Consider the following 15,104-nt stretch of genomic DNA (forward strand, 5'->3'; position numbering starts at 1 on the left):
CTACTGAGAAAAATGGAACTGTTGATGCAATTCTCTCTATGATGGCAGTTGTCTTTCTAATTTTAGAACTGGTTTAAATAGGCTGGGAATGTGTGGAACGTTGTCATTCCCACTTGAAAAGAAGTCTTCCTTGTCCTTGACTTAAGATTCTCAAGCTCACCAAGTGCCCTGATGGGTTTTTTTAAGCTAATTCTTCCTCTTATTTGGTTTTATTTTTCACTGATACTTTTTCCATCAGCTCATCCACCAGCATCTCATGACCTTCTGCTGTGTGTCCCAATATTGCTATCTCTTTTTCCTAAATCCAAATAATGGAATCCTGTCTCCTTTAAATGACTAGAGAGAGAGGGAGAAGTTTTCAAGCCTACACAGAGCTCTCTATGTAAGCTCAAAAGATTGTCTCTCACCAACAGAAATTGGTCCAATAAAAGATATTCCCTCACCCACCTTGTCTCCCTAGTATCCTAGGAACAACACAGCTACAACACCACTCTAAACTATTGTGATAAATACTTACAAAATTATCTGGGGATTGATTTTCACAATTCTCGCAAGTTCAGCTGAAGTTAATGGGAGCTGCAGGTGCTCTGTTCACTACAAAATATACCCCATATCTCTCGTTTGAGCCAGTAATTTCTCCAGTGTTTACTGCAGACCTAGGCAAAAGACCCAAAGAATAGACTCTGGCTTATCACTTGGAATTAAATATGTGTGAGAAAAGAGTGAACCTATGGAGTAAGCAATCTTAGATTTCATCATCATTAAAAGAAATACAAATTTTATATGAGTAAAGCAACTATTAAATGCAAATAAAATTGGCAAACTTATTTAGTGTGTTCTTTAAAAACACACACACAATATTTCCATCCATTTAAGATGCCACATGTAATTGTACTAGTGGGTAATCTACTTTAGTGGCTATTTATTTAATATCTTCCCTGCAGAAAAATCTGGTTAACAGCCCACTGCACCCAAAGAATGGCTTCCTTTGATTTGATAACTTGTTCCCAGCTACCCTATAAATAGACTCTGATAGTCCAAATTTCCTCATGATGATGCCTGTTGAAAAGTCATTGCTTTCAAGTTGTAGAGCCTCTGGAGCAGTTTATTAGATTTTTTGACCATCTACATTTCTTGCTGCATTTTACAAATTTATACCGTACGCAGGTCTGCATTAGCACCCAGGCACTGTGTTAACATATTGTGGATATCTGAGAAGTAAAGCTGCTCAGTGTTCTTTCATTAACTGCAGAATGAGATCTTAATAAAAACAAAGTTCTTACTTTTTAGGTTTTGTTTAATTTTGAAATCTGATTGTTTTTAGCATGACATCCACATTGAATACAGAGGTGAGCTGATGAATCTCGGTAGCCAGAGTTCTTTGCAGTGAGTAGAATTGACAGGAAATAATGCCTTCATAAAGTTTTGGAGGCGCACACAGTTATGTATGGTTAAATAATGTCGAAGGTATTTCTTGTTGACTAGACCCAGCTAGAAGGAATCCTAAAGGCAAAACTCACTTTTCTAGATTTAATTGTAATCCGATAGCCCATCTAATTTATGCCTGTAAATTTTACAGATATAGTAGCAAATAAACATTTGAATATAGACAGAGATCTATGATAGAAATATTTATTGTTGATTAACACCATTTTTTATTTTACATAACATAATAAAGTGATGTCAAGTATCAGAGGGATAGCCATGTTAGTCTGGATCTGTAAAAGCAGCAAAGAATCCTGTGGCACCTTATAGACTAACAGACGTTTTGCAGCATGAGCTTTCGTGGGTGAATACCCACTTGCATCTGAAGAAGTGGGTATTCACCCACGAAAGCTCATGCTGCAAAACGTCTGTTAGTCTATAAGGTGCCACAGGATTCTTTGCTGCTTTTATAATAAAGTGAAAAACCATGCACTAATGGATGTGGTTTTGGTGAATTATAAACAATGTACAACTTTTAACAATAATAAGCAATATCAGTAATTGCCAAGCCCTCTATTGGTGTGACAGTAATAAGATAATTGAGCTCCTGATAAATCGTTCCTACTCCTCACTGCAGACTTGAAATCAACTAATCCACATATAAAGGGAAATACTGATGGACTAGGTCAAGACTAACTGGTTTTATTGAGTGTCCAAACTGAACCTTATGCTTGTGTTCCTTGCACACCCAACGCTTTATTGGTTTCATTGAACATTTTTGATGGATGTGAATAGCAGAATTGGGTCACAGTTTTGTTAATTTCTTTGCAAATAAGCAAGTCAACAAACTTTTGAACTACTGAACTTTATTTTCCCATTTTAATGAGGACTAGTTGTCTGTCTGTCCCATATGTCTAGCTGCTGCGTATGAGATGAAAGAAAATATTTGGCTTGGTGGAGGAAAAAAGGTATTGATATTCAACGGGATTTCTTTGATAAATGTTTTTCATTGCTATGCAAAACAAGAAGTCGTTGAATCAAAATAAAACCTAGTTTGATCTTCAGCGATTGCCACCTGGTCTAATATACTCTAATAATGCCGAACTGCACTTTTTTAAATACTAGCTGAACATTTAAGACCCCAGATCTGATCTCTGATGAACAAGCACATGCCATCACATATTGTGTATGATCAGTTACTATACACACACTGAATTTACAAGTTTAGTAACAGTGAATATATGGGTATCAGAGATGGGGAAGCAGGCTGTCTGGTCAGGACTTGGGGCTCGTCTACACAGCATTTTACTGCCTGGCAAGCCAGTACAGTGCAGAAGCTTGCCGAGCAATAATGTGGACACTGCTACAGCACAGTGAAAATCCCATAGTGGAGCTTGCTGTAGTACTCCTTGAAAGCATTGTAAGCCATGCCACACTCTGGGACTTGCATTGTGCAATAGTGCAGCTGGTGCACTCTATATTCACATCCTGGTTTGCCATGCAGTAACTTGCTTTGTAGAGAACCCGTTGATCCTGACCCAATCCCTTGATCCTGACCCAATCTTGACCCAACCACTCCATGCAGAAACCAGGAACACTCCCTTCTTCACGTCCTCCTTAGTGACTATCCACAAACCCTATAATTTGCCAGTTCCCAGATGAGGTCCACCTGGCAATTGACTGATTTCCTAAATCTTATTGGCTGTGTGATGATTGACGCTCCATCAGTTTTCTCCTACTCCATCACTAAAAGGTAAAAACAGCCATTTCAATTACACATAATACTAACTTTTAATAATCTCAGCAGGAGTTTTATATCCTCCATGACAGCTTAACTTATCTTAATTATAATACCAGGCCCTAGTTACCATGTTTCCCTTATTTACAAATGTCTCAAAATCTATTTAAACATTTGGGAGAGAATAATCAGAACCCTAGAAAAAATGCAACCAAGATTTTCATATTTTAAAATACCGTATACCACAATAGTTTTGCTCAAGTGTTTGTCACATAACCTGATATTTTCCCTACCTGTCAGTAAATAAGTTTAGAAACATGTTCTGAATTTCCATTTGGCTTTGTTTTGTATGTCAAGAGTAACTCTGCAAGCTGTCCTCTCGGAAACTGAAACACAAACATAAAATAGAGACCATACTGGAAGTATTTCATTCAAAACGGAAATCAAGATATACTGCAGCTCAAGTTACACTGCTTTTTGTAAGTGCATATTGGTTTTTACGAAGAATTTAGTAATTCTGACTTATTGAAGAACAGTGAACATTGGGTGTAGTCTAGAAGTAACAGCAATTTTAGTGTCAAGTCTCAAAATAAGTGAGTCACTTTGTTGGCCTCTCTTTCCTCCATATCTCAGTATTTAAAGACTGGCCCCTGACCTTCTCAGCTGGGGGCAAGAGGACTGCAAACAGTCTTACATTTCTGAACAGAAAGTGACCAATACTTTCCTTCACTTTTTCCTGTTAAGAACAGGCTGGTTACTAAATAAATAAAGGGAGGGGGGGAGTGGAAATCAGTGCCTAAAATCCCTCATTAGAAGTTGCATCTACCAGAGAATGAAGTGTCGTGGCTGGGCAGTGACATTAAGGGCTGCTCTTAATGTCTGATCCTAAAAAAATAATGGATTTCTGTGTGTCATTGCCCAACTTTATATGCCTTGGGATGAAAGCCAGTAATCAGGATTGTCCCCATGGTTTCTCATCTAAACTAGCAAATGATAAAATCTAAACTAGCTCATAGACGTCTAGTTTTGTGCTGCTCCATGTGTCATCTTATGCAAATTAATGGTCTAATTTGCATATTTAGAGAGAGAAATTTCCCTGCAGCAGCGAGCTCCAGCTCTGAATAAATTGTATGGATTTAGTTCTCATCGTGTAGTTGGAGTGTAGTTTTTCACCATAGCTATGTTGCTCTAACCCCATAGTGTAGACGTAGACCACAGCAATGGAAAGGGTTTTTCTGGACCTCCCTAAGCACCAGTAGGTAAGTCACCGGAAGCATTCTTCCATCGACCAAGCTGCATCTACACCAGGGGTAAAGTCAGCATAGCTATTCTGTCCAGTGTATGGATTTTTTACACCCCTGAGCACTGTAGTTATGTCAATCTAAGTTTTAAGTGTAGACTGGGCCTCCATCTACAGGGCAGCAGCAGGCCAAGCTTCCCACACACAGTATCCTGAAAGGCCCTTAAAGTTCTTGGCTTCTCTACTGAGTCTGCAGTTAGACATGTGACATCTGGTGGAAGGAAGTTACATGTGCTACAATCAAAAAATGATAGTGTGATCCCAGGGCCTGTGAAACAATCCAAGTACCGTAGGTAGTGGAAGGACATTTTCACTTTAGCTCACTCACTAATGGAGCATTTTATAATTAAAATTTTGAACTACTGAAAAAAATTAATCTGGTTTATGCAGTATGGACATGAAACAGCATATTATGTGATATCCTAGTATTAGTTGGTCAAATATTTTGTGTAGACAGACACTGAATGTTAGCACTGTTAGAATGCTTCTTGTCTCAGTTCAGCTGAACAGTTCTTTCCCTTTAGGACCCTTAACAGATGATGTATATTATTTTCCGTGTAACTTGTTTTAAGTGGATTTATTGCTGGTTAAATTATTCCATTTTAGACCTGGAAACCAGGATCCTCTCTTTATCCACAGAGGGGATACAGCAGTATGAATCCTCATATTGCCCTATCACTTTGCCTCAGTAGTTGGCCTGGAGAAGGGACTACTCCTTGGATTGAGAGGGAATTTCAGTCTATGTGGCCATTCAATCTTTGGCCTCTTCTTCACCACTCATTTCTTACAGCCCACTGAACAGCAATCATGTGGAAATGACTGGGCTATTACTGAGGTGATGGTAAGAGCTTCCATAGTCCATTTCCACTCTAATAAGGCCTCCAGCTTAATGACACAGAATCTGTGTCCAATTTTATTTCTTCTTTACATTATCTTGTGCAGTAAGCTCTCCACTGACCAAGCATTCCAGAAAATGTAAATCTAGACTGTGTAATTCAGGAATGGTAATGCGGCTAGGAGAAGTCTGTTAGTTTGCGTCTTTAATCATGTTTCTTTTTCTGGCTACAGGAGTTTTTCTAGCTCTAACCCAGGTGTTGGTATACTCCTTTAGTAGTTTTATTTCTGAAGAACCTTGAAGAACTTTTTTATATAAATTGGGTCTTCCTTGTGTAAGTATAGAGATGTAGGGAGCCAGGGCTGTATAAATCCAATCCCGTCTTCCCCGTCTACTTTAGACAGTAAGCTAACAGTTTTGACTCTGACCTGGTCTCCATCCCGTATTTCTGTAAGTGCCCCCATCTGTCACCTTCTTATTGCATGAAAAGTTTTAGCCTGACTCTGTAACTAAAGTCTGCATGCAGCCTCCATTTCATATTCTCTGCCCTGGTTTCTGGTTTCATTACAGCCCATGTAATTAAGTAGACCTTGTAGAATCAAACCCAGCAGCTGTACAGTGCACACTGTTCCTTTTGTTGTCAGTTTTATTTTGACTACACATTGAAGCTTGGCTGTAGAAAGACTGGATGCCTGGGGGTATGATGGCCACTTGTGTCATGTTCTGGCGCCTGCCATTTGCAATTTAAAGACATCTTAAGTTCTCAGTCTCCATTGTTCCCTTAACATCTAAGTTTAAGTTTTTATTGACGTAGTTGGACTCTTACCTCATGGAGCAATGTTCCTGTGGTGCCTGATGGTGGATTTTAAGCTGGTCCTGTTGGTTTTTAAGGCCCTGGCTGTATGTGAAACCTCATCCCCTGCCTGGCTAGTATTTGGCCTCTGTGCACATCTGCTGCCTCGGTTTTCCCTCTCAGCAGTCATCCAGGACTTTTAGGTTATTCCGGTGACTCACCCCTCTGAGTAAGTCACAATAGTTCACTTCTTCCAAAGTTAAAGTCCAAAAGGAAACAAAATCATTCTTCTGCCCCAGACTCTCGCCAGGCAAAAGTCTTCTGAGTGTCTGTCTTCTCCCTCAACAGTTTTTAGCTTTTCTCTTTGGTTCAGCGGCCAACCTTCCTGGGCTTCAAATGCTCCCTTCTTCTCCCTTGTTGACAAGGGTGTATGCACCACTCCATGGAGTGGCAGCATAGGAGCACAGGGCCACCCAGAGGATTCAGGGGGACTGGGGTCTTTGGCGGCAGGGGGCCCCCGCTTCGGCGGTAATTTGGCGGCGGAGGGTCCTTCTGCTCTGGGACCCGCCGCCGAAGTGCCCCGAAGACCCGCGGCGGGGGCCACCCACTGCCAAATTACCGGCGAAGACCTGGCACTTCGGCAGCGGGTCCCATTTCGGCAGTAATTCGGCAGCGGGGTGTCCTTCCGCCTCGAGGTGGAAGGCCCCCCTGCCGCCGAACACCTGGAATGGAAGAAGCTCCAGGGGCCCAGGCCCTGCAAGAGTTTTCCAGGGCCCCCCAGAGTGAGTGAAGGACCCCGCTCCAGGGCCCCCGAAAACCTCTCGTGGGGGCCCCTGCGGGACCTGGGGCAAATTGCCCCACTTGCCCCCTCTCTGGGCGGCCCTGTAGGAGCACCCATGTCCACCCTCTTCTACCAGTCTCCAGCCTTGAGATCCCAAACAAGTGAACTCTGCCCTGTAACCCAAACTGCCCTGACTTTTTTTCCCAGGGCCTCTTCCTGTATGCTCAGCCTGGCCTCCTTGCTGGCCCTTTCCTGGCTGGTCTTCTGCTCTCTCATGGAGCATTCCCTTCCTTGGAGTGTCCCTCTTGACTGACCACAGGCTGCCCATGTCTCCCAGCAGGTCTCTTAGTCACCTGTGCTCCTCTTATTAATTTCCACATCTTGGGGAGGTGAGCTAAGCCTGTCATAGATAAGGCTGAGCCGTAACCCGGATAAAAGAACCAGTCCACCGTCTAACAGGCTCTGACAACACCCACTCTCTCGCCATTCTGCTGTTGAGTTGGGGTTTGTGCTTTACTTATAGGAGCTTTAGGGATTGGAAGTTGCTTTGTCGGGTCATCCCCCTTAGTTTCTCATGCTTCTAAAAGAGCATCTAGGAAATGTGTTTCCAGAGGAGTTGTCTGTTTGTCTGTTTGTTTGTTTTTACTATGTCTGCCCTGAATAGGACCCTCTCCCTTTTAATTAGGCTGCATTGTTGAGTCTTATATGTTTTTTATACTGATGGTTTGATGTTTTTTATACCTTTTAAATTGCCATGTAGCACTCCAAGTGCCTTGGCTGTGGAGCTGTGGAGTGTGTTCTTTCCCATATTGTACCTTACGGTTACTTATGAAGGAGAAAAACAAATAGATGATTGCACAAGAAAAACTAAGTAAGGGAAGGAAAACGGAGACCCACTTGAGCAGATTGCTACACAGGCTGTATGAATGTATCTGAAATGCATATTGATATTACAAATGTAATCAGAAAAGCCTTTTAATCTTGTTTATCCTTATCAAGCCTTTGCATGAGGGCAGCTGGGTTCGCTCCTCTGCATTTCCTGCCCATGATTCCTGGCTGTGCTGTTGGCTCCTGTATTTCCCTAAAAGGGTTCTTAAAGCCATAGCCACAGTATAGATTGCCAAGGGGAAGCCGGGGAAAGAAAAGGATCCTGAAAACCTTGATTATATTTATTAATTTATTTATTTTATTAACAAACTAAATGACAGCCCAAGTGTAAGAGGAACATCTTGACAAAAGAACAAACTACAGTGAGAAACTGCCAATGAGGCTAATCTGTGCGGGGAGTATGGAGTGGATCTATTTGTGAAATGAACCTGTGCTGTGAAATTCCCAGACATTCACAGGATTCCCACTTCCTTTACTGTGAGGTGGAGACAGGAAACAATTTAGACACCATAGAATTCCTTTTCAATCTCTGTATTGAGCAGTTTGGCTCCAGCAGCCCTGAGCTCATCTTCAAGACCCCTACCCTGTCCACACTTAAGTTCCAGTTAAAGATCGTTTCTGCTATACTGCTGACAATGAATCAAGTTGACCTGTATATAAACTGTCAGTTATTCCCCTTCCTCTAAACTCCATCTAGAGTTTATCTTTTCCTTAGGCTGGAAGTTCTCAATGGAAGCACTCCTTCTGCAGTGTTTGAAACGCACCTAGAACATGAGGGGTACTACCATAAACTGATCATTCATAACAGTGGGTCGGCTCCAGTGGGAGCCCTAATGTAGATAGCCTGCCAGCCACTGACACTGTTTTAGATTGGCTCTGAGCAGGTTTATGTGACACGGTGCTTAGAACAGGATCTACAGCCTTCTGCTTTAGAGCTCCCAGCACTGCTGATACTGGGGAGCTGAACAGCTATTAGCAATAGTGGGAAACAGGAAAAATTCCGTTGTGTAGCAGGGGCCAGTGAGTTGAGTAACCTTCAACCACCTTGCATTGGTGAGTTTTTCATACCAGGTTCTCTGTGATGGGGTCTGTTGCCTGTGGCCCTTTCCCAGTTGCTCTTGTGTGTCTTCTCCTTTTCTCTCATTCTATTTATCTCCATCCCTTCTCCCGTAGCTGTGAAGCAGGCCATGACATCTTTGTCACATGTTTTCCTGTATTTTTTAATTCACTATTTGTTAAGTTAAGCTACCTTCATATTCTTCTTTGGGTGAGTTCCCTCCATTTTGGAATTTTTCTTCTGTGAAACTGAACATTGTCCACTTTGAAAGTCTTTCTGGTTACCCTTATATTTTTTCTTATTTCTCTCTTTAGCATCTGTAACGCAACCACTTCCCCTGCTGTCACCACCACCACCTTTCCCACTCGATTCATGAGGGCTGCCTGTACTTCGCCCTTTGATTAGCTGTGATTGGATGAGTGGGGGAATGGGAAAGTGGACATGCTTTATCAGCACTGCAGTTTTGTCCTATTTATATGGATGTTTGCTCATAATTTGACTTTCCCCTGAAGATGAATTTCCTGCTAGATATTTTGGCAATAGGTAGTTTCTGCAGTATATAGTGCTGGCTCATTGATACAAGCACTTCAGTAATGACCAGTGGTTACTCCTGGCCAAATACCTAATGACTGAAGTAAGAGTGGTTTTCTACATAACGTGCACACTCTGTTGCACCTTCCCTTACTCTGACAAGGCCCCGTATACGACCATGCGGTAGTGCCCTCACTTTTCCTTTTGTCAAGTTGCTGCAAAAATCCCTTTGTATCACATAAATAGCTGACATGGGGGCTTGGTAGAGAGGAGACAAGGTATCAGCTGAGGAGGCAGGCAGCAGGGGGGGGCTTTTGGAGCAAGAGCTTGGCTCAGGAGTACTGCAGATGCCTTCCCCAGGTGTGAGGATCCTAAGGTTCCAGGAAATGAAGCTCCCTCTGTAAACCCTGAGAGCTCCCAAAGGGCCAGGGGGCGGGGGAGGAGACAGGACATTGAGGGAGGGGAGCTATGCCACTGAGGGTGTGGCTTCCACATATTGTTCCTAGACTATGGATTTGTCTTCACTGCAGACTTAACTCAGGCTCAGTTGCGGGGTTTTCCCTTAACATGCTCCATGTTGACACATCAACATGTGTCCCTCTATCAGTGCTTCACGATGAGGTAGCCACCACTCCTTGAGCTATAGTGCAGACCCCAAAGTAGCTGTTAATGTGTACTGCTCCCCTGAGGTAGCTGCAGTGAAGACAAACAGCCTTGGGAGGTCGCAACAATCGAGATATGGTGGTCTCCAATCCCTTCCCATAAACCCATTGACCAGAGGTGGATTATCAATCTCCCTCTGCTCAGGTCCTTCCTCCACTCTGCTCAGCTTCCTGCTTGCAGTTTCTCCAGCTTCACCCTTCTCCAGTGCTTGATACAGCAGAATAATGCCCCCTAACAAGGCTGTATCTCAGCGTGCAGCCACATGACCATACGAACATATGTGAATCTTGATGCAGCTTTGGGCTGGACCTTGGGATATGTGCCCAGATAGTTGTATTCCTTGTCACGACCAGATACAGTAATAGAGTCGATGAGGGGCATGGCAGCACAGTCTGGGGTCATGCTATTGCGATTGGGCTACCACAGTAGCCTAACTGACCCTGGGATTGCTTATCCCCATGCTTAGCATGCGGTGAAGGCAGATGCTGTGCTCCGATGGTGGTAGGAGCTTCACAGGGCAACCCCCTTCTATGAACTTTCCTTTGCCTGGGTTTCAGGTTAACAGCTGCCAGCCCCCTCCTGGAGCCTTTTCCCACCCAGGTATGACTCATCAGAAATATCCCACTACTTATTCCTGGCTGCTGCCTCGTGTCCCCAGGAAAGATGGGAAGCATAGAGCTGGTTTATGTCAGCAGGCTAGGGGAGTGGAAATTGCTTGGTCTCTTTAGGGAAAGGAGGCTTGTAGGAGGGATTCTCTGCTGTGTTGGGCCTTGGTGTATACTTTAGCTCTAATGTGTTGCGCAGTACAAAAGGTCTTGCTTGTTCTACTGATTAAAACACTATATAAGAGCTAGGTATTATCATCATCACTTGCCATTTCCAGTACTTTTGATCTTGAATATGGAACAGATCAAATTGCTGCTGTTAGGGTGAGGGATCGGTTTACCCAAAAAAACCCTTTACATTTTTCTTTTCTTCTCAGAAAGTTTTGAGCTGCCTCTGTGTATTCTTCATAACGTACCATATGCAACTATTCCTTGGGAAGTGATACCACCACTTTGGACAGTCAAGATTTTCTATGTAAGAACTGAATATGTTTCCTATACTGCCAAGAATGTATATATATAAAGACATAAGATTGTAACTTTTGAGCAAGTCACTTTCTTTAACCATTTGAAATGTTCTGTTTCTGAAGTTCTCTATTAATATATTAGACACTTGTCTTATACTGTGTACTTCTTTGTATCAGCTGTATACTATATTCTTCCTTTCTCTCATTAAAACCTGTTCTTCCTCATCCGTCTTCTGTGCTGCTTTTGTTACTAATATCTCCAACGTGATCCTGGACTGGCCCAGAGTTTAAATGTCAGTTTTTCATACATATGAGCCCTATATGTAACAAGGATCACGTTTGCAGTCTGTAATATTGTCATAGTTAAGATACTGTACTAGGGCTGTATAATATTACTTTAGTACAACTAATCCAATTATTACAAAAATGATTAAAGGTCTAAAAAACATGACCTATGATGGAAGATTGAAAAAATTGAGTTTGTTTAGTCTGGAAAAGAGAAGACTGAGAGGGGACATAACAGTTTTCAAGTATGTAAAAGGTTGCTACAAGAAGGAGGGAGAAGAATTGGTTTTTCTTAACCTCTGAGGATAGGACAAGAAGCAATGGGCTTAAATTGTAGCAAGGGAGGTTTAGGTTGGACATTAGGAAAAACTTCCTAACTGTAAGGGTGATTAAGCACTGGAATAAATTGTCTAGGGAGGTTGTGGAATCTCCATCATTTTTTAAGAGCAGGTTGGACAAATGCCTATCAGGAATGTTCTGCCACAAGTGCAGGGGATTGGACTAGATGACTTCTCAAGGTCCCTTCCAGTTCTGTGATTCTATGATTCTATTTAAGTGTTGACATAGTACTCACTGTACACACATTGTACAAGATACAGAAGAAAATCCCTGTCTGGAGGAGCTACAGTCTAAGTAGATGGACGATGTACAATAAAATGTACTGGGAGATGAAACCCAGAAGAAGGTTCTGTCTTAGAGCAATTTTGTCTTTAGTCTCAAGGGTAGGCGGCAGCATTTTTACTGATGTGCATTAGTACTTCTAGGCTTTGTGGGAGAAGCAAGTTGTGGGGTGGGATTTGGAAAAGGAAAGGTGGACACCTTGTGGGATAAGAAGGGAGTTCCAGGCATAGGTGACTGTGGAAGAAGGCATGAGCATGAGAGAGAGACACTAAGGCCTTGTCTACACTACAAGACTATTTCGAATCTACTTAAGTCGAATTTGTGGATTCGACCTTATGAAGTCGAATTTGTGTATCCACAGTAAATACACTAATTCGAATTTCTGAGTCCACAGTAACGGGGCTGGCGTCGACTTTGGAAGCGGTGCACTGTGGGAAGCTATCCCACAGTTCCCGCAGTCCCCGCTGCCCATTGGAATGCTGGGTAGAGCTCCCAATGCCTCCTGGGGGAAAAATGTGTCGAGGGTGCTTTTGGGTAACTGTTGTCATTGAACCGTCAATCACGCCCTCCCTCCCTGAAAGCTCCGGCGGGAAATCTGTTCGCACCCTTCTCTTGTCAGTTACAGCGCGTACGCCACAGCACTGCGAGCATGGAGCCCGCTGCGATCATCGCTGCACTTATGGCCGTTGTCAACTCCTCGCACCTTATCGTCCACCTCTTCCACAGTCAGCTGCTGAGAAATCGGGCGAGGAGGCTCCAGCAGCGCGGTGAGGACAGGAATTCACAGAGTGGCGCAGACCTCTCACAAAGCAGGGTACGCCATGCCGTGGAGATCATGGTGGCAATGGGTCAAGTTCATGGTGTGGAATGGCGATTCTGGGCCTGGGAAACAAGCACGGACTGGTGGGACCGCATAGTGCTGCAGGTCTGGGATGAATCACAGTGGCTGCGAAACTTCAGGATGCGTAAGGGCACTTTCCTTGAACTCTGTGACTTGCTGTCCCCTGCCCTGAAGCGCCAGGACACCCAGATGCGAGCAGCCCTGAGTGTGCAGAAGCGAGTGGCCATAGCCCTCTGGAAACTTGCAACGCCAGACAGCTACCGGTCAGTAGCGAACCACTTTGGCGTGGGCAAATCTACCGTGGGGGTTGCTGTGATTGAAGTAGCCCACGCAATCGTTGAGCAACTTCTCTCAAAGGTAGTGACTCTCGGAAACGTCCAGGACATCATAGATGGCTTCGCCGCGATGGGATTCCCAAACTGCGGTGGGGCTATAGATGGGACTCACATCCCTATCCTGGCACCAGCCCACCAGGCCAGCGAGTACATTAACCGAAAGGGCTACTTTTCAATGGTGCTGCAAGCACTGGTAGACCATAGGGGACGTTTTACCAACATCTTCGTTGGGTGGGCGGGCAAGGTTCATGACGCACGTGTGTTCAGGAACTCTGGTCTGTTTAAACGCCTCCAGGCAGGTACTTTCTTCCCGGACCACAAACTAACGGTTGGGGATGTGCAGATGCCTACAGTGATCCTCGGGGACCCAGCCTACCCGCTAATGCCCTGGCTCATGAAGCCCTATACAGGCGCCTTGGACAGAGAGAAGGAACTCTTCAACTACCGGCTGAGCAAGTGCAGAATGGTGGTGGAGTGTGCTTTCGGAAGTCTCAAGGGGAGATGGCGGAGCTTACTGACTCGCTCAGACATCAGCGAAAAGAATATCCCCGTAGTTATTGCTGCTTGCTGTGTGCTACACAATCTCTGTGAGAGCAAGGGTGAGACCTTTTTGTCCGGATGGGAGGTTGAGGCAAATCGCCTGGCTGCAGTTTACGCTCAGCCAGACACCCGTGCCGAGAGAATATCCCAGCGGGAAGCGCTGTGTATCCGGGAGGCTTTGAAAGCAAGTTTCCTCGGAGAGCAGGGTAACCTATGACTCTCCACTTGCTTTCAAGAGAAACTGACCCTGGGCCTGTGTCTGTATGTGTCGATTTCGATCTGCGGTTACATACCCCGTTCTCCAAGTTTCCCCCACTTCCAAAGCACGTTTTAAAGCAAATTAATTGTAACACTCATTATTAAATCTTTGTTTTACTTTGCATTTCTGTTCAGTTGTTGAAACATGGACGCATACTGTGCTGGGTACGGTGTGCACTGATGTACAGACCGCTTGTTCCATAGAGGAATGACATCCTCCTGCTCCTACATAGGTCTCTGGGGTGGGGGACGGTTGCAAGTGGTTGTGCATGAAGGGGAGGGTTTGCAGGAAGGGGTGGGTTTGCAGGAAGGGGCGAGTGGTGCCTTCTTTGGATAGGGGTTTGGATGACGGCAGTGGGCTGCGGGTTTGGGCGTAGGAAGGGGTGAGGGGTGTGGGGGAAGGGTGAGTATCTGTCCGTGGATGAGGGCTCTTGTTGGGGCTCAGGGCAGCGGAGAGGCTCGTTGCTACGGTGGAAGTCCATGGTAAGGGCAGCGTGCCTTAACATTAAGGGGGTGGCAGGCGCTAGGACCCTGGACAAGCATACACATCACAGAATGACCCGGGGCAGCATACACCACACAGAGTGACCCTGGTGCCTACTGACTGCAGTGTGTGTGTGCCCTGCAGTTGATCATGCCCCCAAGTCTGTACCCTGGTAATGTAGGCTATACCGTGCAATTATAAATCCCCTCCCCCCCATACACAAAAAAATCCTCTGACACGAAAGACGTGACCGAAACAGTGAATAACAGCAAACAGCTTTTAATAATCTAATACACAGTGGGGGGATGAAACTTGGATTTGGGACTGGGTGAGCCTGTACGGGAAGCACTTCTACAAATGTATAGTGTGAGAGGTGTGTGGTACATTAGCGCTATGCAGTGGTGCAGTGACAGTTCTCACGGCCCCTACCGCCCCTCCGTCTTGTACTTTTGGGTGAGGGGGGGGCAGGACTTCTTGGCGGGGGAGGGCGGTTGCAGATACACTGCAGGGGGGCTCTGTCCTCCTGCCTGCGGTCCTGCAGAACATCAACAAGGCGCCGGAGCGTGTCCGTTTGCTCCCTCATTAGCCCAAGCAGCGTTTGAGTTGCCTGCTGGTCTTCCTGCCGCCATCTATCCTCCCGTTCGATGTGTGTGCGAT

At 44.7% G+C, this 15,104-nt stretch overlaps 1 protein-coding gene across 1 annotated transcript in view; it reads right to left on the reverse strand.

The window, feature by feature from the left end:
* Positions 1-1,932: 1,932 nt before the first annotated feature.
* The window catches only part of LOC123343369 (uncharacterized protein C3orf20-like), a 67,083-nt gene continuing 53,911 nt past the window's right edge, over positions 1,933-15,104 (reverse strand). Inside the window, exon 12 of the mRNA XM_044978502.1 lies at positions 1,933-3,549. Within this exon, the coding sequence (XP_044834437.1) occupies positions 3,516-3,549 (34 nt within the window). The 3' untranslated portion in view covers positions 1,933-3,515. The remainder of the gene's footprint in view (positions 3,550-15,104) is intronic.

This window comes from Mauremys mutica, chromosome 1 (genome assembly GCF_020497125.1).
Source record: "Mauremys mutica isolate MM-2020 ecotype Southern chromosome 1, ASM2049712v1, whole genome shotgun sequence".
In the NCBI taxonomy this organism is placed as follows: Eukaryota; Metazoa; Chordata; order Testudines; family Geoemydidae; genus Mauremys; species Mauremys mutica.